At 39.4% G+C, this 24501-nt stretch overlaps 1 protein-coding gene across 2 annotated transcripts in view; it reads left to right on the top strand.

The window, feature by feature from the left end:
• LOC134646552 (1-phosphatidylinositol 4,5-bisphosphate phosphodiesterase gamma-1-like) overlaps positions 1–24501 on the top strand; it is a 44940-nt gene that overhangs the window by 2463 nt on the left and 17976 nt on the right. Inside the window, exons 2-13 of one of the 2 annotated variants that reach the window (XM_063500350.2) lie at positions 12170–12319; positions 13104–13197; positions 17282–17329; positions 18155–18239; positions 18385–18465; positions 20663–20697; positions 21072–21144; positions 21233–21328; positions 22408–22526; positions 23126–23211; positions 23370–23490; positions 23620–23788. In XM_063500350.2, the coding sequence (XP_063356420.1) occupies positions 12170–12319; positions 13104–13197; positions 17282–17329; positions 18155–18239; positions 18385–18465; positions 20663–20697; positions 21072–21144; positions 21233–21328; positions 22408–22526; positions 23126–23211; positions 23370–23490; positions 23620–23788 (1157 nt within the window). Of the gene's footprint in view, positions 1–12169; positions 12320–13103; positions 13198–17281; positions 17330–18154; positions 18240–18384; positions 18466–20662; positions 20698–21071; positions 21145–21232; positions 21329–22407; positions 22527–23125; positions 23212–23369; positions 23491–23619; positions 23789–24501 lie in introns of those variants that run through there. The other variant, XM_063500351.1, reaches the window with a different exon arrangement.

Below are 24501 nucleotides of genomic sequence, written 5' to 3' on the forward strand. Positions count from 1 at the left end.
CATTTCAAAGTTTCAGGACACCGACCCTCGAGGACTGGAGTTTGACACATGGTCAGAGCTGCTGATCAAAGCGCATGTAACACATTATTAGAAATCTGAGTATGATGTTATTTATGTGGACTCTTTCAGCTCATTGTGAAAGTCTCGACTGCTGTTTTGGTACCATTGTGCTTGATTCTCTCCTCCGCTCGCTGTTTTCTGTCTGGTTTAGGTTGATACTTAGCTTTTTTTTTAAGTCAGTAAATGAGAATTTTGTTTTAAAATCACCATCACTTCATCCAGATTGGGTTACTAAAAAAAATCCAATATTCTGATGTTCCAGTTCAGTCTTTACCGGAAAAATCTTCAAAATAGATGTTATGCTCCATATAAAAATGGTTAGAAACAGTCTCACATAGATGCAGTGCCAACACTAGACAGCAGAGTTTCCCACGTCAGTTACATTAAAGGTTGAAATGAAAGGCAGTGAACAATACAGTTTTCTCCAGGCGTTAATCTGCTTAACATGGCTAACTAGCATAAGCAACATGAGCACTTGGCTAATTAGTCTATCAATATATAATTCACATTATCAGAATTATTTCCTGACCCCTGTTTCCTTTCTTTATTTACAATCATCCCATTACAAACTGTAGTCTTAATAAAAATGTTAAACAGTTAAACTTTCCGTATCTGTATAAAGCGTGCTCGCATGCTCCTAGTTTATGTGTATGTTCATACGCTCCCTAACTTGCTGCACTTATGCAAGATTTCTGTATCCTGTTATTAAATAATGAGAGCTCAACAGCAGGGGCAGTGGATCATGTGTTTGATGACCTGAAGCTGAGGCAGCAGCACAGGAAGGCCTTCTGTCTTGAACCATCACACCCATGTTCATAGACTCATCAAGCAACTACAAAGATAAATCTGTGGATGTGACAAAGTTTTGCATAGCTCCCTTGACAAACAAATGAATGTTAATGGCTGTGTTTACGCTATATTTATGAGTTAAATGAAGGAGAACAATAGATCCCATAGAACTTCTTACACTTTTTTACACACCTCACACATTACAGCCTCTGTCTGAGTGCTCACTGCTGATCCGTACTGAGAGAATACCTTGTTCTGAAAGTGTACTGTGTTTTTTCTTACTGTGTACTTTTCTTTTTTGGGAGGTGGGGCTGCTGTAGGGCTATAAAAAGTGGGTAAATCTAGAGAAAATAGTTGATATAGAGATATATAGTTGGCAACACTGCTGTAAATAAGGGATGCAGGCATACAGAGAATTCTCTTTATTGAAAAAAAGAGAATCTATGTCTATTATTAAAAAAGAATATATACAACAAACAAATATCCAGATACATACAGTGATTACATAGTTATGAAAAAGCATTATAAAAATGCAAAATAACTACAGCTAGCAAAATAACAATAATTGGGTGTCTTTCTCTGTAGCAGAGGTTTGATTGATTTAAAATATTTGTGCTCAGAAATCTTTTAACTATTGAGAATAACACATTCATGTAGTATATGATGGCGCTGTTTTCCACAAATCACATGCACAGATTCTGTATCAGAAGATGTTGAAGAATCAGCCAACGATTAGGTGTCAGTGAAATATGCCGACAAGCAAAGAAACAGGACACCACAGTCTGCTTCCTCGGCTCTGTGTTCACGCTTTTAAGAAGTGATTACCAACTATAGACTGTATGTAAAAGATGGATATGGACACCTTGATGTTGGTCACTGGGCTGCAAAGTTTTTTAAAGCCTCAAGCTGAGGATTTTTGCAGGTGCCATTGTCAATAGAGACCTGTCCTAAACCACACTCTGCTTTAATGTCCTAAACAGTGTGAAATCCACTTCTTGAAAACACCACCTTCAAACGGTTACATCTTTTAAATCCATCCATCCATCCATCCAGCCATCCATTTTTTTAAATACAGCATACCAGCTGTGACCCTTTAAGATACAGTTTACTGGCACATTTGTAATTTTTATCTGTTATGGCAGCAGGATAAAGGATAAAAGTACAGTCAAGTGCCTAGTGAGGCCTTATACTGAGACAGTGCAAATTTACAAAAATGACATATTTTGTTGCTTTTATGTTAGCCAGTCTCAGTTTCTTTGTCCATAAGTTCACTATGGATAAAGAAAGTGAGGTTTTACAAACCAAATGACACAAATATTTACGCACAGCGTGTGTGTTTGTGTATACAGCACTTTCTTTCTCCGCAGTGTGCTTGTGGGCAAAGAAACTTTGACTGCCTAAAATAAAACCAACTTCAAAGTAAATGTAGGAAAAGCATGCTTTGAAGGCTTAGCCAACTGTTTAATCAAGTTTCTTCTGATTTAAAACTAAACTTGTCCAGTTTTATGCTCTAATTCAGATTCCTTGTATTTAACAATTTTATGAGTGTTTTAGAGCTTTAAAGTTTGATTTCTCATGGAACTCATGGCTCAGTAGCTGTCCTTTTTCGGGGGTTTTGAGCTATGAGATTCCCTCTGTAGTCACTGGATGAAAACCAGACCTGATGTGGTTAGCTCAGGAAAAAGGCATTGTTTTGCTGGTGATGCAAAAAGCTCTGAGATCTGGATGCTGCTTAAGCTTGGAGGAAAAACAATATATAGTTAACTGATCCTTTGAAAAACCAGGTTTCAGGGGTTTTCGTTCTGCTGTGGCAGGCTGTTCCCCACAGTGTCAGAGTGTCTCCCATCCCGGCACTGTGACAGATCACGACCCTGTGACCTCTGTTTCCTCCAAGTCAGCCTGCCTGTCACTCTCAGCACACATGCTGCTGCGGCGTGGATCTTTGGCCAGCTTTAGCATTTCTGCCAGCTGCCCAACCTCCTGACTGACTGACTGGCGGGTTGTGGGCTTAGACGACTGAGACAGCCTATTGGAGTGGAGTCAAGTGGCAGTGGTAAACTTAAAGCAGGCGGTTGTTGTTGGGCTGTTGATTCGTCCTGTCTGGGGTGTGGACGCTATTGTCTGTGTCCTGGATTTTGTAGCCCGGGGGTGGATTTGTTACAGATTCTGTTAGCACTGAGAAAACTTATGGCATTCACAACTGGCATGATAGAGTTTCCTTCTGTCTGCCATGTGTTATTTTAACTCCAGCAACTCTTCAGAGGCAAACCATCACCCTGACAACCAAGAAAACTGAGGTTTAAAATAGGTGTCAGGTGTTGTATTTTGATCCAAGCCATGATTTTTTTTAAACCAAACCAAGTAGATCATATATACAAATATATATACAGTATTCTGTAAGTCTTGAGACAACTGAATTTCTGTGAAAAATTGGAAATTGGTGCAGCGATTTATTGAAAGCTATCCAAACATAAATGGATATATAATCTATAAGGCAACAAGAGAGTGGTTCAGGACAGCCTCCTTGTAATTTAAGCGTAAGCTCTTCTTTGGATGGTGGCTGCCCTTTGTGCTGTTATTTGTCAAGATGATCCCACACCACTTCAGTAAAGTTCAGGTCTGGACTCTGGGGAGGCCAGTCCATGACCGATAATATTCCATTGTGTTTTTGTATCTAGGTATGCTTTTACTGCATGTGTTTGGGATCATTGTCATGCTGAAAAATGAGGCTGCTGCCAATCAGACATTTTCCCTGAAAAGCAGCCCTAAACCACGACATACATTTGAAATTAGGATTCACTACAGGATCTGATGCCACTGATTTTTATTAAAGTTATTGTGTAATTTGGCTTACGAATGGCTAAATAATAAGATATATTGTGTTATTTGCTTTGTGAGGGTTTCGCTCATTGTCTGTTGTGTGAGCAGCAGAATGAAATTATCGGTCCCACTGCCAATCTCTTCAGCCTTCAATTGTGGACTCTTTCCTGTCCCAGGTGTGGACATAATCCAGCAAATGAGGGTCACATGATGTGGTCTTGTCCGAACCTGGATAATTACTGGGGAAATATATTCAAAGTATTATCTCATATCAGTGCGAAAAATTTAGTGCTTGATTTCCGCATAGGCATTTTTGGAGTTATACCACCTCAATACGAAATTAGTAAATCTCAGGAAAATGCCATAGCATTTGCTACATTGCTTGCCCGTAGACTTATCCTATTCCACTGGAAGTCTGATAAGGCTCCTTCATACATACAGTGGTTAAAGGAGGTGCTTTTTTTTTTTACCACTGGAAAAACTCAGATATAGAGTTTTCTCATCACAACAAAAATTCTCTGCGACATGGAACCCATTTATTGACTATATAAAAACGTATTTTCCAGATGTGTAACATACATTTTTTGTTTGTTTTGTTTTGTTCTGTTTCTCTTTATATGAGCCTCGGGTGAGGAGGGAGGGGGGGTTTCTTTTTGTTAGTTTTTTTTTCTTTTTGTTTTTGTTTATTATGTATAATCGCAACGTTTTCATTTTGTATTGTGACCATGATTTGTGTAAAGCGATTAAATTTGAAAAAAAAAAAAAAAAGCGGACTCTTTCACCTTTTAAAAGCAACTTCAGTTTGTGCCCATGGACACAAATCTGTAAATTTGGGTCTGATGACAAATTGCCTTCAAGTAAACAAAAGTCAAAAGGAATTTGTGTCCCGGAACATAAATAAAAAAACTTTTTTTCACATCTAACAACACAAAACATTAAAACTTTTTACGAACTATTTCATGAACACATTCACAATGAAAAGCTAAAACATACAGCACAGAAGCTGGGAGAACACAGAAAAGCTAGCCTATAGTTTTAGATGACATACCTTTTTTGTCTTTCAAATTGTTGAGCTGTGATATGCAAACTGTAGCAAAGTTAATGTGTGCCATCTTGGCCCTCTGTTTCAACAACAAACAGTTCAGTATCAGTAATCATTTCTTAAGCTAGCAGTCATTTAAAGTGTTGGGCAAGTCAACAGTTGTTAGAACCACAGACTATAAGTAAAAGATGGTTTCTGGACTTATCTGCATTTCATTTTTCACAATCGTGTCCAGTAGGTGAATAATGAAGAATTTATTAATACTGTTTAGTTATCTGTAGTTGCCCCTCCTCTCTTCTGAACTCTCCTCTGCCAATCTTTCTCTGAACGCTTAGAGGCTGATTTAACCTTAATTGTAAACCTCGCAAAAAACAGCACCTTGGCTAATGAAGGGAAAAACATTCAAGTGTGAGCATGTACACAATCACAGAGAACATCTACTCTGTCCAATCACACTAAGTCTACACATTCCCACAATGGTAAAAAAAAAAAAACACACCCCGTTTACACAAAAACACAAAAAAACCTCCCACTGGACAAACTCATCAGTAGATTCTAGGAATTCAGCAGGTCTCTCCTTGACTTTAGCTCCCACAGCTCTTACTCTCAGCTACCCATGTTTGTCCCTCCTCCACTCGCCTCTCCATTTTCTTCCCCCAGCTGTCCTTTCTCATTTTCCGGCCCCCACGCATTCACCTAAACACCCTTCTCATTTCCAGATTTTCTCTGACCTCCCACATTATTTTCTTGCTCTGCTTTCTTTCACTTTCTTTTTGCAGTTACAAGCTCATTTATCTCACACTTAGACCATCATGACCATCTTCCCCTTCTCTCCTGCTTTTCTTTCCTTCGTTTTTGTTGCTTTTTTCCTACTGTTTGCTCAGCTATGTACACACGTGCATGCTTGGATTCAGTGTTTTTTGTCTGAGATGAGCACTTTGGCAAACAGTGGAGGTATTAAATCTTGAGGCATAGGAAGTGTGGGGTTATCAAGGAGTGTCTCACTTCCTGCTTCAGATTGAAGGGCCGAAAACAAAAGGCCCAGCGTCATCTACAGGAAGCAGAGACATGGTCCACAAATGAGGAGTTGGATGTTTGAGATACTCAGAGTGATTTGAATCAACAAGGAACAATTTTGTTCTTGATTAGGGTTAGCCAGAGCTCAGTTTATCTGAAATGTGCATATGTAAGATCACTATGCTGAAAAATATGAGATTGCTCTCAGAGGTGTCGATTGTCCTCCCATCTTTAAATTTTTTCTTTAGCTCCATTAGGCTGGGACCATACAGAGTACAGAAAAGTAGCTTCAGAATCTGAAAAATGAAGTCTGCATTCTTTATAATGGCCAGCAGGGGGCAACTCCTGTGGTCACTAAGGCTACGTTCACACTGCAGGTCTTAATGCTCAATTCCGATTTTTTGATCAAATCCGATTTTTTTGTCTGCTTGTTCACACTACAAATAAAATGCGACAGCAAACGCTCTCTAGTGTGAACGCTCAAAGCGGCCCGCATGCGCAAAAGAAGATGTCACACACAACGCGCTCTGTTTAGACCCAGAGCAAACAATATTGTTTGACTGATGGCCCTTAATATAAAGACTTCGGACTTTACGTTTCCCAGTTTTTGCTTTAAGTTATTTTGTTATTTACATAATAATGTAAATAACCTAATAATTATCCTTATTGCTGTTTTAGAGAGGAGCGGTGCTTCAAAGGATAGTTGCAGATTTCTGTCAGAATCTGCAGATTATACAGTACAAATAAAATGTTCACGTTTCTCCAGCGTTGTCTTCCCAACAGTTTCACTGACATCTACGCTGGATGGCCAGGAAGCGTTCGCGATGTCTTCTCCGGCGCTGATAATTGGCGTCTGACTTGTGTCAGTGACGTAAAAGACGGATTTAATGCGACATGACCATTCAAACAGCAGTCGCTTTCTAAAACATCGGATATGTATCGGATTCAGTACCACATACGAAAGTGACCCAGATCAGATTTGAAAATATCAGATTTGTGCCGTTCACACTGTCATACCATGATCGGATATGGGTCGCATAGGGTCAAAAAAATCGGATTTGATGCGCTTTTGCCTGCAGTGTGAACGTAGCCTAAAAGAAGGTTGTAAGTATGTGGAAAAACTTCCCCTTTGTTATTTGAGCTGTGACCTCAGTAAATGTTTTCCTTCTAAATTATTGTCTCCATTAGAGTGAAAAAACGAGGATAGAGCCAGGCATTATTCAGTGCTTAGCAGTTAATCGAATATAAATTTTAGGTATGATTTTGGCTTTTAGTATTTATGAAAAAAAAAGTAGTGCTATCAGCGTTAATCTCCGTGGGGCTGTATGGCGCTAACGCGTTAACAAGCTAACCGCTCTAATGCGTTGACGCCGTGCAGTCCCACGCACGGGACGACCCGCGCTAATTCGCTAACGGAGATTTGCCGTGTTAATGTGGTTATGGCGTTAACGTCATTTTAACGAGATTAATGCTGACAGCACTAAAAAATGGATAGATTGCATTTTTGTATTCATTTTTACTATCAAGCTCTCATTTTCTCTTGTCTAGCATGAACATTTTACTTTACAGCAATGCACTTTCTCCCCTCCTTCAAAGCCAACTCAAAATTTAGTTCAGCTACATTATTTGTTTGACAAGATTGTCTAAAAGAAGTGAAAGGTGTTGACAAGTGAACCTGCCTATTAGCAGTGGTACGTGCCTTTGTGTACAGATCACCAGAGGTGTTTCACCTCACCAGTCCTGGAGCACAGTGTTGGTTGGCTTCAGGCTCTCCATTGCTCCCTGCATGGCTACCACGCATGTCTCTTCCTGACGATGCAACATAATTACCAGTAGAGCCCTACCCATTTATACATGGGCCTAAATTATTGTCTGTTATAAGCTGTTTGGCAGTCTTTCAGATCTACATTTATAACTAAATGAAAACAAAAAAGTAAAGAAGAGAGAAGAGAAATATCCTTTAGTCGTGTTGCATAGTTTGTCCATCAGAGGGCACTGTATCAGTCCACCTCTGATGACCAGTTTACATGTATTTGAAGTGCCTGAATCCAGTTCTGCAGCTGTGTTGGTCTGGGAGTTGGGAGCACTGGACACTTAAAGACTGCTGAGTTTAACTGGCTGATTATTAGATTCTGCCATGATTTGGGTTGTGACCTTGATTCTCTTTCGGTGAGATTGGTTTATGGCCAAGCAGGAGGGCATCTAATATCTGTCTTCCACATTTCTTAAAACAATTTTCACTCACTGCCCAAGGTTCATTAGACTCCTTTTTGGAGAGAATTGTTGACACAGCATACAACTTTAGCGATTAATTGCAGAGAACACTGCTGTAACTTTTAGAAGTTGTCTTCATCCACAGCCTTTCCCACTCCTTTCTGCTCTTATTAACAGTAAACATCTGTGAATTACAGTAAAAAATGGAAATCAGAGCCAGAAGTGGGGCAACGTGGCCTTTTTGATGCTTTGTATAACTACAGCAAGTGCAAGAGGTTCACATCATCGACCCAGAGTGCATTGCTAATGCACGGTAATGACAGCTTCCATAAGTCATAATATGTATTAAAGTGGGATTTTTTGATTATTTTTTAAATATTTAAATTCCAAATTTGTAATCTCCATTAAATTTTACTTCATTTTGCCTTATCTAGCTGTCAGTTTTGCGCAACAATAATACTATTAGACCATGTTACAGTTATGTCATATCAAGCTTTTCAATGAGGAGTCCTTCTAACTGTTCATTAAGTCCTTGTCTAACCTGAACACCTCCCTCCCTTCAATTCAAATTCTTTGAGCTGCCATAAAGTATTTGTTCCAACTGGCAGGAAATGATGTTACTAGCTGTACCAGGAGAAATTTGTTTCACTGGAAGTCCACCGCAGCTATCAGTGGTGTGTGGTTTTAGGTCAGCTGTGCACGAAATGGCCTTTAGGAGAGTTTCTTCAGCCAGTGCCCGTCTAGCACTGAGTATTGACAGCAAACCAGAGAAGTTCATAAGCTGCTCTCATGATAAAACAACTGATTATATCTCTTTTTGTGATGGAGGTTTACCTTGTATTTTCATTCTGTGAGGCTTCTGACATTACCTCACACTCTTACATACTAAATGCGCAATTGGCCCTTTGGATACTTCCTCTTATGTCTCCCTACTTATTCTTTAAACTTTACTTTAGATTGCAGAGTCTGTGTGTCTTTATCACAGCTATGTTTACAGCTTAGACCCGGATTAAAGACCGTAATATGTGTGATATTTATCAGTCTCTGCATACTGCGGAGTGGGAAAGGCTGGGTGTGTGCTGCCATAGTCATGGTGAGCGAAGTGTGACGTTTGGTGAGCTGAGCGCCTGTTTGCCTTATTGTCTGGAGTCCAAACTAAATGGCAGGAAATAATAACGAGAGTGAGCAGAGGAAAACAAATAGGAGGTTTTTGAGGTATTTCTAAAATTAGTTTGGGAAGAAAATGACTCAGCTTAGACTGTGAAGCACTTTGTATAGCTTCATGACTGATGCATATAGTGAAGCATTTTTGTTTTTTACATGTCTAGCTTGAGGGATATAAAAAAGGCCATGGCCTAAATAGGCAGAGTTTTATGATGCAGCAGACAAACAAAAATAAAATTAGACTTAAAAAAGTGAAAGTTTTTGGTGTTGGGCTCTGACTGGGTCTTTTCTTTTTCAGCCAGTCTGTTGCAGGCTTGCTGCTGTGTTTGGGATCACTGTCCTGTTGCATGACATCTATCTGTCTTCTCTCTCCCCAGCAGATGGCCGCCCCTCCCTGAGCCTGGTTCTGCCGGAGGTTTCTTCCTGTTAAAAGGGAGTTTTTCCTTCCCACTGTCGCCAAAGTGCTTGCTCATAGGGGGTCATATAATTGTTGGGGTTCTCTCTGTATGTATTATTTTAGGGTCTACCTTACGATCTAAAGTGCCTCGAGGTGGCTGTTGTTGTGATTTGGCGCTGTATAAATAAGATTGTATTGAATTGAACCCAGTTTCAGACAACTTTCAGCTGTCAGACAGATGGCATCACATTTGACTCCTTGGTATACAAAAGGGTTTATAGTTGATTCAATGACTGTAAAGTGTCCAGGTCCTGTGGCTGCAAAACAAGTCCACTTCCCCCAACCCCCCACTGTGCTTGATAGTTGGTATGAGGTGTTTGTGCTGGTATGCTTTGTGCATTATGTGCATTATGCATTATGGCCAAACATTTCCACTTTTGTCTCTTTTCTTGTTAGAAGTCTTGTTGTTTGTTCAGATGTACCTTTGAAACCTTAAGCTCTACTTCTATGTGCTTTTAGAGGTTTTTCTTGGTCCTCATTCGTGTGAAGACTTTCTTTTTCACATGACTGTGCATGATCATGAAGACCGCTATTAAGAGTTACCAAGCAAACATTAGCTGTGTTTCCTCTTGGTTTAGTTTGAGTGCAACACCAGGTTAGTATTTCCAAGTACAAACAATCTGGATCTTGTTTTAAATTTCACCATGATTTTCACTTTGAGACAGTCAAAGGGATATTTTTTAAGCTAATATATGTGTGAATCATTTATGTTTATAATGGTGTTTTTTACATTTTATAAAGTTATTATTTCCATGTACTGAAACCAAGCAGGTCTCTGGTTAAGAAATTGCTGCTTCCAGTGCTGGACCCCATCTCAATGAAGTACGGCCACATTTCCATCTGAGGAAAATGGCTTTCTCTTAATCTCATGCCAAACGTGCTCCATGTCATCTCCACATGCAGGAGGCTCAGATAGGAACCAGATTTCTGTTTGATTCCAGATTATTTACAACCTGCTGAGGATGGCCTTGGCTTGATAAAGACCCGGAACACTGTTCTTTCCCCTGCTGTGTGTTCCCTGTTGTGTAGCCCCTGCAGTGTACATTTTGGACAGATAGCTTTTTCCTGGTGGGATTTGTTTTATGCCAATGGGAAAAAAGCTGTTGGGCTTCTGCTTGATTCCTGTTTTTATTCGGAAGAAGCTCCTCTGTGGTGGAAAAATCACATCCAGGCTTATAAAAGTCACATTCAGTTCAAGTGTGTGTGTGCTACAGTGGGTCTTTCTGTGGTCTGTGAATGGCAGAGCATTTTTGAGCCTATGTTTATGTGTGTTTGCACAAGACATCTGCTATGTCAGTAAGCTGGGGTTTTCTTTGTGGGTGTGTCGACTGCTGCCAGTGTCAAAGCAGAGGCCAGAGTTTACATCATATTCGCGGTCTGTCACCCGACTCCATAAGCTTACCAGTGGAGCTTTCACTGACTGAGCCACAAGTGCGCATTACATCTATGAAAACCTTTATATGACACAGGAAATAAGCCAACGGTTAGATTGCATGTAAATCTTCATCAAATAAACAAAACTGCTTGACATGTGCTATATTTTGAGAAATAAAAATGACTTATTTATAATAACTTTATGTTATGAAAGAAGACTGCAGTGCCTACAATATGCCCTACTGGTGTATTAGTCACAGAATAGTTTAGGACTGTGTGCTTACCCTGACGTTGAACAGGCATGTTCACAATTTGCTTCAGAATCCCAGAAGAAGTTCCAACCATCAGAATCAAAGTAAAGTTTTCTCATGTTTGGTTTTGTAATTCTAACCAAAGTTTATCTCTATTTATGTTGTTTTCGTGGTCACCGTCTGGCTACTTGCACAGAGACTAAAGGTACAAATTGGTTTTATAGCAGGCCGAATATTTTTTTGTCCAGATGCTTAAGACTGAGACCTATCCCAGCTGTCATAGGGGGAGAAACAGAGTACACCCTGGACTCTTGAAATATCGTTGAGCATCCTCAGTACATTTTAATTAAGTTAATAAAAGAAATTAAGTAAATTTAGTGGCTTAAAGCCATGATTATAAAAAGGGGCCTAATCTATTTTTCTGTTTCATTGAGTTCTGAATATTTCTAAGTAATTCCCATGACCCAAAAGTTTAGCTCTAAACTCGCAATTTGAGACATTTTTCTTTCTTCTCTTTGCTCTGTGATGTCATTGAGAGCAGATAGACCTAATATGGTCATCTCAGGCACACAGCTCTGGCTCTGAGTACAGAAGCCCCACCCACCTGTTATTCAAAACTTCTTTTTCCAAGGAGAAGCCAATCAGAAGGGAGACTGAAAGTGTAATCTCGCACTGTTAATAATGCAAAACTACTAAAGTAGAGTCTCAAATCAAAAATACATTAGAGAATCTTTTCCCTTAATAATGTGGAAGGAAAGCGTAAACATCGGTGTGTTTGCAGACATTCTGCAGTCAGCAGAAATGTTAGTGTGTGTTTTTGGGCTCTCACACACAAACACTGAGCATTTGTTCAGCTCTTCAGCAGCAGATTTCTGTGTGTTTGGCAGGGAAATGAACAACGTGCCAAAGTGTGATTTATGGTTGTGCATATTTGCAGTCATGCAACACAATCCTTCCTTCCTCTCTCTCTCCCTCCTACAGTTGACATACGGGAGATCCGGGAGCTGCGGTTGGGGAAGGGCTCCCGTGATTTTGAGCGCTACCCTGAGGAGGCTCGTAAGCTGGACTCCACCCACTGCTTTATAGTGCTGTACGGCCTGGAGTTTCGCCTCCGGACCCTCAGTGTAGCTGGTCAGTGTGTGTGTGTATATAAGCTACTGTCTGTGTATGTGTACTGATGATTCCCAAAGTGTTTTCACAGCTACTGTTTGGTTTTTCTCACAGTCATGTCTGCTGCTCAACTAGAACTCGCATCACATCACATAACATATTTTCTGTTACTCATTTTCTCAACTTTATTCATCTTAAACAATCAGTTTAGCACTGCTGTTTATTTAATTACTGTCAAAATGCCACATTTTGACACAATCTAACAGTGTGCTTGGTTTCTCTATCATGATGTTAAGGCTCTAGTGGAAACATATGTCGGTGGCCCCTGGTGTTCACTGTCATAGCCTACAGTATCATAATTTGCCCAGTAACCATATAAGCAAAGCTTAGTTACGTAATCAACTTAAAATCACATCTTAAAATTTGATTTTCAGATCAACAAAAATAAAACAACCATGTTTTATATTGTACTGTAACTTTACAATGAATCATACAGACCTCAGTTATAATGAGTAAACCTGGAACCTACGTGGGTTTAAAACTACTGGTTTCCAGGTGAAGATGTAAATCTTCAATTATGGGGGGAAATGAACTCATATTTGTTTGTGTGTGTTTTTAATAGTTTTGATACAGAGTTATATTTGTTATGAGAATCCTTTTACTGTTGGGTATGGTCTTTTATTTCTGGGGGAATTCAAGACAACAATAAAACTACAAAATTTAAAATACCTACAATTCAGTTTTAGCAGGACAATTGTTGTCCTAAAAACATTTTTTTGCTTGCTCTGTGAATTTGTGTTTGTAGCCTTCAGTGAGGAGGAAGTCAACATGTGGATCACTGGACTCAACTGGCTAATGATGGACACGCAGAGGGCACCGGCACCACAACAGATTGACAGGTTTGTGTGTTTGTGTTTGAGAGAGCTGTAAACCTGAGGGTTCATATACACAAATGGATATGCTCCTATATCAACACAGAAATCATTCCTGTCCATCATCTTAAAGGACAGTTTGTGCTGAGAAGGTAGAGGAACGACAAAGAGCCTCTCAGATTTATTACAGTTGGTCGTCTGATCACATCAGTGACAAGTATCACAAGAAACCTGTGGCAAACATCAGAAGAAACTCTGGATGAAAATCTGTATTATGAGTAATAATAAGAGTAGAAGAGAATAATCATATACTTACAATATATATAGACCACTGGAAGGAACCGGTCCGGTCTGTGAGATCTTGAGGATCAGGACTGTCCAGCCTTTGGTAAGCCATTCCGGGTGTCTCTCGTCGACTAGCAGCTGGTTCATTTGTACTGCCAGAAGCTTGTGGAGTGCAGTCAGCTTCTTCAGCCAGTAGGTGTGAACCATGTCGGGGCCTGGTGCTGTCCAATTCTTCATACTGGAGACCCTTTCTGCCACTGTGATGGTTACTGGACCCTGTTTAGGGAGGTTGCTGTGGTCTGCTCTTAGATCCACTAGCCCCTGAGCATTGCCATTAAGGGTTGCGTCCTTCTCCCATAAGCTCTTCCAGTATTGCTCCGTCTCCAGCCTTGGGGGTGCTGTTCTCATAAATTCACATTACCTACTTACATCCAGGGTCTAGATAGAACCTCATAGATTTGAAACTGAAAGTTAGAAATTCCTCCACAAATAGTGATCCAGTTGCTGCAGTATGGTGATATAGACACTCTGCAGCTTTGCTTTACATAGAAATATGTCGAGTGTCCTGATTTTATTCGGTGTGTTAAAGAGACAGTAAGTATTACTGTACAGGATGTTTTATTAAATGTCAGAAGTTTGTGAAGCTTTCATTTTGACATTTAAATAGACAGGAAGCTGGAGGTTCAGAGAATAATGGGGAAAGCATGGCTGCACCTTTGAGACCATTTACATTCATCAAAACAATCCTTTGGAAAGCAAAGGATGTGGGTTCCATCAGTTCTTTGGGAACTGATTATAGTGTGTTTTGTGACAAACCAGTAATATAAGTATATTCTAACCTGCTCATTTTTTATTGTGTTAATATAAGATTATATGTGTAGGAAACTTAACTTGTAGTCTCTTGTGTTAGTACTTATTTATGTGACAACCTATTAAGATTTTTTTTGGCTTTCTGATTTCACTCCAGTTGATGTCAGTGATCTCAGTTCGATGTGATGGATGTGTACGAAGTCAATAAAGGAGCAAGTATGCTCTCTTTCCTTTCCCTTGAAAAGGAGTTTGGCTGGTTGATTATCTATAACTCATTTATTCAGATTGATTAGTTAAAAAGAAGTTAGCCCCACTCAGAGTTATTATGAAGAGGGAAGTTTTCTAAAGAAGGCTGTAAACATGCTTTTAAATGCTGTAAAGTTGGCCACAGGAACCTATATGGACTGGCCAGCTGGGTTCATCAGAAGCTATAGGTTAACAAGTAGCTTTTCTTTAGTCAAAATCTAAACATGAACTTTTTCTGGAATGCCCCACTTCAACAGCCCAACGGGTCAAACCCCATAGCCCACATTTTGTATCAATTATTAACAATGAAAAAAACATCTATGTTGAATTTGACTTAAATAGAGGTGAAGATAATCAGTGCAGTAACAACAGGAAATTGTCCCTTTCTCTGGAAAAAAACAGGAAACTGTTAAACAAAAACTAAACAAAATGAACAGGAAAATCATACACCCCCTCCCGCTCTCTTCCCCAAAACTAAAAAAAAAAAAAAAAGGCTTTTCAGTGCCTCACCTGCAATGTCTCTGCGTCTCACGTTACCTATACAGTCACATCATTTGGTAATCATTTTCAATTCAATGGACAGCAAGAGAGAGGGGCAAATGAACAGCAGCCACTATCCATTATGAATGAGAAGCAATGTATAACTTAGGGCTTTTTGGAAATACAATGTGTGGAAGGCAAAATAAGACACACATATGTGTGTATGTGATTTTGGTCTACACAAAGAGTCTTCAAATCCTGAGGCTTCTGTTTTTCTGTGAACTTGCAATTGGATTCAGGTCAGGTGATTGGCTGTGTCATTCCAGCTGCTTTATTTTCTTTCTCTGAAATAAATTGATAGTTTTCTTGGCTGTGTGTTTGGGATCATTGTAGTGCTGAAACTTCCATCCCTGTTTTATCTTCATCATCCTGATAGATGGAAGCTGGTTTTTCACAAGAATGTCTCAGTAAATTTTCCATTCGTTCTTCTAGCTCTGCACAAGTGGTCCTTGGCTCTGGGGAAACTCTTCTGATAATTCTTTTCAGTTCTCTTTCTGAAATCTTGTGGGTAGCATCTGGTCGTGGCCAGCTTACGGTGAAATGATGTTCTTTCCACTTCCAGATTATGGATCCAACAGCGCTCACTGGAACCTTGAGTAGTTCCGAAATTTTTCTGTAACTAATACAAACAGTATATTTTGCAACAATAACTTTGCAAAGGTCTTGAGAGAGCTCATTGGTTTTACCCATCATGAGATGTTTCTTCTGTGACACCTTGGTAATGAGACACCATTTTATAGGCCATCAGTTGGGACTGAAAAAGCTGATTTTAATTTGCACTAAGTGGCAGATCCTAGATTTCAGCTGGTGTCCCATGCCTTTTTGCACCTCCCTTTCTTCAATACTTATTTTCCTTGCTGTATATCCGTGCGGAAATTGGGTTGTTTTTAATATGAAACATTAAACTGGACAATGCTCCCCACAACCACCAAAACGGGAGGCCAATTGGTGCCAATTAAAAGTACAAAACTGAAGTAATGGAAACCAAAGTGACATCTGGGTATATCAAAGGAGTGGTGACCTGGACAGAAACGGAATTGTGAGTCAGCGGCGAGGACAAATATTTGTTTTGGGATGAAAATATTTGCTCCAGACAAATGTGCGGAGGCAGTTTTTTGGCTTATGTGGTGAAAGCAGAGGAACAGAGAGGTGTTGTATGGCAGAAAGGCAGTTTTGTTGTCTACATAGTGAGCACAGTTTATGTTTGGAAATGGTCGTAGGGAATGAAATGGAGAATTTTATCTATTTATGAAGTTAAGGAGAAGAACCATTGGCTGAATACTTAAAATACACGCAGGCGCTATGACAAAAGTCAACTTCATTGTCTTTGAAAGTTTAATAGTTAAACAAAAAGGGAAACTCTGTATAACATTGGTAATGTGTGTCTTCATGTGTTTTAACACTGGAACACTAATTAGATTAGCTTTGTAATGTTACAGTATGTTGTAAGTAGCACTAATATTGAAGACATTAAAAGTGAAACTTTTTCATTCCAAATATAAATGATGATCTTTTTAAAAGAAAGAAAAAGAAGGATACTCTTAATGAAAGACAATAAAAATATCCTACTGGAATGACTGGGCACTATGACCGGCAATTTTCTTTCATGGAAACTGTGCAAATTTTCACAGTATATTATTATTTATTTCTATTTCAATTCCATTTTATTTATATAGCACCAAATCACAACAGCAGTTGCCTCAAGTCAATTTATAATGTAAGGTAAATACCCTATAATAATATAGAGAAAACATCAACAATCAGGCGCAAGCACTTGGTGATAGTGAGAAGGAAAGACTCCCTTTTAACAGGAAGAAAGCTCCACCAGAACCAGGCTCAGGGAGAGGCAGCCATCTGCAGCAATCCCAAGTTGTTAGGAAATGACCACACCATAGATAATGTTCCTTCCTCACACTAATAATAACCAAAATCTACAACATGGACTTGATGTTTTAGTTAGTATGACCAAAAATGATGCACTGGGCACATTATCATCAGGAAAGTGTTTATTAGTTTTACCTAAAATAGCACGACTTCTTTTCAGAGCATAGTCCGTCAGAATACATGTTCTGCTTCTATGTTAACAGTTAAAACAAAGTCTAAAAATATTCAGTGCTTTCCTTTAACTTCAGTGTTTTAGCACAGTACCCAGAAGTTGTGCATGTTAGGTTTTAATGCTTTTAAAAGTTGCTTTCTCTCTCATATTACTTTACCCTCTCTCCCTCTGTAGGTGGCTGAGGAAACAGTTTGAAGTCATGGACAGGAGCCACGAGGGCAGGTGAGTGACTTCAGCACCCAGTTGTAACTTTCAGAGCAGCCTATGACGGATGCTCATTAGTTGGTGCCGCAGCAGGTGGAATTACGGTGAAATCATATCCAGATCTCATCAAAGAGACTCTGCCAGGGACCTGCCCATACACCTCCATGCTCCGAGGCAAATATCACGCAGACTCTTTTAAATCCAGGCTTCTGTTTGGGTGGAAGTAGCTCCAGGACAAACAGCCTGCCACCCCCTGATAAGAAGGGGGAAGTGATGTGATGCGATGCCGGGAGAGGGCAACTTCCTGTCTCCTGTGAAAATAGTAACAGTAGCTAGACAGAAAGAGGTGGGAGGTGGCAGGTCTGAGACCAGTAGTGATAGCGGTCATTGAACCTAAAAGATCCCAAGAGCGCTGACCTAGATTTTTTTCACTCTACCTGCTTTTCTAGCTTCCTTCTGCAATCTCTTATTGATTTCTGAGGTTGCATATGTTTTTTTCTTAATCTCTAATCCATGTGCGATTTGTCTACGAAAAAAAAGTTTAACATTAAACACATCAGCGGCTCTACAAAAGCTCATGCAGTCTGCTAATACACTGTTTTATCAAATCATGTATTTCTATTTTTGACCATCAGTTTAAACATTGTTAAGGCATTGTTAAGTTTAGTTAACATTGAGGATAAATGTTTTCACATTGGAAAGTGCCCAACTTTTAATGTAACGGTATAGTATTTGCCACCAGGCAACTCAGTCTGAACAAACTAGATGATTTTTTCATGTGCTGAGTTTAGATTCACTGCACTTGAATAAGGTTTTTCTTTCTTTTCTTTGGTCCCTTCCCAGCATTACAGTGAAGGATGTGAAAGCTCTGCTGCCTCAGGTCAACTACAGAGTGCCCAACATGCGCTTTCTCAAAGACAAGCTACAGGTTAGAGTGAAACATAAGTCTGAGGATCATTTTAATGTTTTACTGCCTGCAGCTTCTTTGTCTTTTTGAATTTGCTCTCCTGCATGTTCTGACTTGGCCACAGCACTGTTTGTCACTGTAACTCACACCAAACCCATTTATATAGGAGGTGGAGGCCAGGAGCGACCTGTCATACCCCAACTTTGCACAGCTCTACAGAACACTGATGTTTGATGCACAGAGGAGTGTGAGTGTCAGATATAAACCTACATACATTTGCAGAGCACTGGAGGAAGTATTAAAATCTTATACTTAATAAGTAGCGTCATCAGGATGGAAAAGACAATAAAGAAGGTTTTTCTTAAGTCACTATTATAAACCATATACTAAATGTTATGCAAGGAAAGTTTTACTGTCCGAGTGGTTTCAGGGGTGGGGGGAGTGGGGGGTACACTTTGCCACACCAGAATGTGAAATAAGCCAGCGAGCTTGAGCTTGAGCTCAGCCTTAACTAATGATATGATAAGGAACTCATTATTGGAGTTTGAATTTCATTAAATCTATATAATGAGATATAGTAGGTTGTTCACCAGCTAAATTGTTTCATGTCCTCTGGAGGATTCATTTTGACATTAGGAACTGAAGGAAAAAAATCAGAGTTAAGTTCAATATCAGCAACTAGCGCTATAAACTAAGCATGCTACGTCCTGTGACGTTGTTACCAACATTTTTCACTTTGATCAGAAATAAGCTTACTGAGGAAACTGAGACTCAGTTGCCTTTTTTTAGGATGTCATTACATGTTGTTACTGCTTCATAGCTACAGGGTGTTATACAGCATGACCCAAAGTGGCAACTGATGAAAAACTTTCAAGAACCTTTTTTTTTTTTGTTGACTTAGCAAGCATAGACAGTATAAAGGAAATGGAGCTGCCATGATGTCAACCATCAGTTTCTGAAGTAACTTTTGAACCCTCAAGAGGAACGTTTTCGCTGGCTTCATGTTGGTTGCAATAAACTTGACATGAAAGGCAGGTCTGGCTGAAAAGCACACTCATTGGCAAATGATGCCACTAACAACTCTTTAGGCAGTTAGCTTGCTGTTTCCCACGGGTCCTCCATTTTGACACATAGCATGACCAAGATGTACAAAATAGGCTTCATTTTTTTATTTAGTATATCCCAAAATGAGTAACTGAGCTCACAATTTACTATGGTCAACGCATAAAGTTGTTTTTTCCCAGAATTCTATGCTATGTTAAGTAGCTAGCAAAGTGTCTGTGTTAGCATGCAACGAGCACACATTGGTTTTGATACCTAAGACCAAACAGAGGAGAGGAGTCCTGTTCAGCCCGTTTTATTCAAGAAAGCGTTTCTTTAGACCCACGTTAGCCAACTTATTTATTAGCATATCATGCAGCACGATTTTAGTCGTTTTTATATTCTTCAATTTTCTAAAGCTCTGGCTGCTACAACAGCAATGTAACATAATTGTTTTCAAAACATTTGTAGACAAAATTAAAGAGGTATGGATGAGAGTGTTCGGTAGGGTTGCCAACTTTCCCGTTTTAGCCTGGACATGCTGTATAATAAGCAAAATTAGTTTGTTCCTTATTAATGTTCCCAGATGCTTGTGTCCAGTCACAACCAACATTGATGACCTATCAGGCACACCACACGTAAGGAGTAACACGTGATTTGTAAAAATAAGGTGCCGTTTGGTCTCCGTAGCATAAACTGGGTAATTGAAGCCTGTATTTACAGTACTTTATTTGAATATTTTTTTCTTTTTTGCTTATTTTTCAAAGAAAAGGACCATGTGACTTCTGTTATCATTTACTTTATTTTTCTTTATTGTTTTAGAAAAGGCATTGAAACTGATTACCAACATTTTACTGCATTGTTATTTTAAGAATATGGACATAAAGTGCATATTAGACTTTGCCCAGCTGACTGTGCATTGTGCTTCTGGCACACCAGTGTCCCTATTTGATAGTTAAAAAGTTGGCAACCCTATGATTGGGACATGGGCAGAGAAGCGATGGGGATATATTGGTCAAAGGATGTTAACCATTCCGCTGCCAGGCAGGAAGGAAAGAAGAAGATTCCAGAGAAGATTCATAAATGTAGTGAAGGAGGACATGCAGAGGATTGGTGTGACAGAAGAGTTTGCAAAGTAAAGGGAGAGATAATCCACTGTAGCAACCCCTGGGGGGAAACAACAGCAATATTTTATATGTTTATACATTATTATATTTATCTGATCTTGATTGTTGTACTTAAATATCACTTAGTAAAAAGTTTCAGTAGCTCAGAATTCCGCTGAGTAAACACACCAGTACTGTGATACTTCCTCTTCTGCTCTCATGCACGCTTTGCTCACTTTGTCCTTTACTGCTCCCTCCCACCTGTCCATCACCTGGTTCCTTCCCTTTGTTCTTCAGATTATTGAGCAGCTGGAGCTCTCCTTCCCTCTGCGGTGAGTCCCTCCACCTCTTCGTCCTCAGTGTCTTGTCCTTCATCCTCACATCTCCTGCTATCCCACTACTCCTCCAGTTTTCTCAGTTTATCAGGGAAGTTTTGCATTTCAAATAGCTTTTTTATATGATTTGTCACATTAATGGAATTTAATAATTGTTTTGGATGTCCAAAAAAGTGAAATGTTTTCTTAAAGTTATGTATGTGATGGGGCGGTGGTTTAACTAGATTTGGCAAATGTAAAATAAAATAAAGAAAGCTATCACAATGAAATTATCTATCACTAAAATTCTTGATGTTTCATGCCTGCTTTCTCATTCAATAGTACTTTCATACGTCTGCCATCTAATATCTTGTAAATCACTGTTTTTTCAGAAATGTTGACAGACCAGAGCTTTGTCAAATCTCCCTCTATGACTTTCAAAAGTTTTTACAGATGGACCAGAAGGTACAGAAAAAAATTCAATGCCCATCAGCACACAGAAAAAGCTTCCCAAAACTGCTTTGCTTATTTTTCTTTATCCGGCTCATCTCAGGAGTCCTGGGCGTCAGATCTGGGTCGTGTCAGGGAGTTTCTTATGGGCTACATGAGGGGGGCACCACAGCCTGAGCCGATGCTACAACTGGATGAGGTGACACACTAAAAAAGCACAAAAAGTTAACCTCTCAACTAGGGCTGCACGATTAATCGTTAGAAAATCGCGATCTCGATTCATACTTATGTGCGATCTCATTTCCAAATGACAACGATTTCAAAAAAAAAAAAAAAAAAAAGACGACGACGATTGTACCGCATTTTGATCCGGGACGTAATCTGCATGAAAACAAGCGCTCACTCTTCCTGCTCAACAAATGACAAGGGCGGAGCCTTATACCACGTGATACAGAAGCTGTGCCGTGATGCTCAAATTGGCAGGGAAAAACAACGGAGAACACATCAGGGATGACGAGAAAGTGACAGGAGAAAATTCGTCCCGGTCAACCACCCAAACATCAATAACGGGAACCTTATACAGCGCTTCCCCATACCCGTCGAACTCCCTCAGGCACAAAGAAATTACGGAGGCTATTACTTATCACCTGACCAAAGATATATCAACACTGTGCAAAACGAGGGATTTAGGAAAATGATCAACACCCTAGACAAACGCTACACAGTGCCGTCCCGCAACTATTTTTCTATTGTTGCACTACCTGCTCTATACACGCAGTGTCGAGCAACGGTGGAGGAGGAATTTCAAGCAGTACATTTTGCGGCAACCACAAAATGTGAGGCATTTATTGTTTTTATGTTTATTTATTGTTTTTATGTTCAGTTTCAACTGTTACGAAGTTGATGTGCAGTTAATAAGTGCGATAAATATTTATATTGGAAAAGAAAATCGTGAGAGAATCGTGATCTCAATCCTAAGCAAAAAAATCGTGATTCTCATTTTATGCAAAATCGTGCAGCCCTACTCTCAACAATCCACCAGGTCACTGACAACCTCGTTGTACGGCTGCTTTTGTTATAGACACATACGTGAATGGTCAATGCTGGTGTTCCAAATGACCAAAGGAAAATGGTACATTACTGAAGTGAAACCCTAACCTGAGATGAAATGCCATTGGCCTGATGGATGTTCTCGATAAACTTGAGCATACAGTCAAATTACAGTGTTTTCCTGACAATTAGATCTTTTTGCTGTTTTTTGTTTTTGTTTTTTTTTAGTTCCTGACCTTCCTGTACTCTAAAGAGAATTCTGTGTGTGACCCTCGTCTTTCACCCGTAGTTCCTGATGACATGAAAAGGCCATTGTCTCAGTACTGGATCTCATCTTCGCACAACACGTAGGTCTCACAGGAAATCTTTCAAGTTCACAAATATTCATAATTCAAAGTTTTTTCAGGGAAACCACAAATAAGAACATCTTTTAAGCTAAACACAGATGACAGTTTAAAAAGTTCAGTGATAAACTACCAACTTTATTATTATAGAGAGCACGTCATTAGAGACTGAGTTTGCAGATAGGAATTTTATTCTGCTTGCTAATATTTTTAGGATTTTTATACATTTTTGAATGTTCCAATGCAGAAGTGAAAGGGTTGTTGCTGTTCTTTGACATCTAATTATCAAAAATGTTGAGGTGAAAAAAATTGAAAAGCATCAAACAAAGTCCTACAGGACGTACAGAGATATTCAAAATCCTCGGATTTGCTGGTAACTGCTGAAAACAACTCGATTCGATATTTATGTGGAAATTTAAAGACTGGAATCTGTTTTGTTTTGTTGTTGGTTTTTTTTGCTTGCTGAGCGGTAGTGCCGGGGGTCGCTAGTATTTATTTATTTTTAAATATCATTACGGTATATTTTTACTTGCTACAGTATTAGTTATTCTATAACCACCGCTGCTCTAACAAGGTTGTTTTCCACATTCATGCTTTTTCAGGTACCTGACAGGTGACCAGTTTTCCAGTGAATCATCTCTAGAAGCCTACGCTCGCTGTCTGAGGATGGGCTGCCGCTGCATTGAACGTATGCGAGATGTTTTTTAAACTCACTGGTGAACTGCTCCTTCCTGCAGTTTATTACATACATAGTGCTGTTCCACAAGCTTTGGGTTAACCAATACAGGCTTCATTTCAGCGTCTAAAATCTTAGCTATATGTTTGATTTTTTATTTCTAATCTAAGTGGACTGCTGGGATGGACCTGATGACCTGCCAATCATCTACCACGGCCACACCTTAACTTCCAAGATCAAATTCCTGGATGTGCTGCATACCATCAAAGAACATGCCTTTGTTACATCTGAGTGAGTACATGATTGTGTTCATTTACTGAGCCGTATTGCTAAAGTAGCAGTTTTAAGTAGCGACTGAATCACCATTTTTTTTCTGAGTTTAGCATTAGAGCTCTTCTACCTACTGTTGTGTCTTTGCAGGTATCCTGTGATCTTATCCATCGAGGACCACTGCAGTGTGGTCCAGCAGAGGAACATGGCCACGCACTTCAAGAAAGTTTTCGGAGATCTGCTGCTCACCAAACCGGTTGACAATAACGCAGAGGAGCTTCCTTCGCCCTACCAGCTCCGCAGGAAGATCCTCATCAAAGTATATACTCAACACTGAACTGATTTTTCATTTTAAATTGAAGTAAATATCACACAGTGATGTTTGTTAGGTAGTAACAATGTGTGCAGAGATGTGAGTTAATTGAGAACAATGGAGGAGGTGTAGATAATGGAAAAATAAAACTATTTTAAAAGTTGCCTTCAAAATAGATTCAAAGCTGTATTGCTCTCAGCTCTGTATATATCTGGTCAAAGGTTTCATCATATCCTGAAAATTTACACCACATGTTCACCAGAAAGCTTGACTGTTCCACAGGGTGGTAGATAGAGTAGCTGACAGTAATTACGATGCTGCCCTCAGCTCTCTGTCATCAGCCCCAAAGCACAGCGTCCCACCCTGTCTATTACCAGCCAATCCTTCCTGATTATAGGCTAGAAATGCACGCAAGCACAATTAGTCTGCCTATAGTTAAGACAAAGAGTTACTTTTGGCCATTTGAAAAACAAAAATCTCTTTGAAGTTTAAGTTAATGAAATGCCACCTACAAAAAAAAGGTGTTAAATGAAATGTCGAAAAATAGTTTTATATTTATACAGTGGTGTGAAAAAGTGTTTTTGCACCCTTTCTGTGTTCTTATTTTGTTTTGTTGTTTGTCACACTTAAATGTTTCAGATCATAAACAAAATGTAAATATTAGACAAAGATAACACAAGTAAACACAGCATGCCGTTTCTAAATGAAGGTGTTTATTA

The sequence above is a fragment of the Pelmatolapia mariae genome, linkage group LG17, assembly GCF_036321145.2.
Source record: "Pelmatolapia mariae isolate MD_Pm_ZW linkage group LG17, Pm_UMD_F_2, whole genome shotgun sequence".
In the NCBI taxonomy this organism is placed as follows: domain Eukaryota; kingdom Metazoa; phylum Chordata; class Actinopteri; order Cichliformes; family Cichlidae; genus Pelmatolapia; species Pelmatolapia mariae.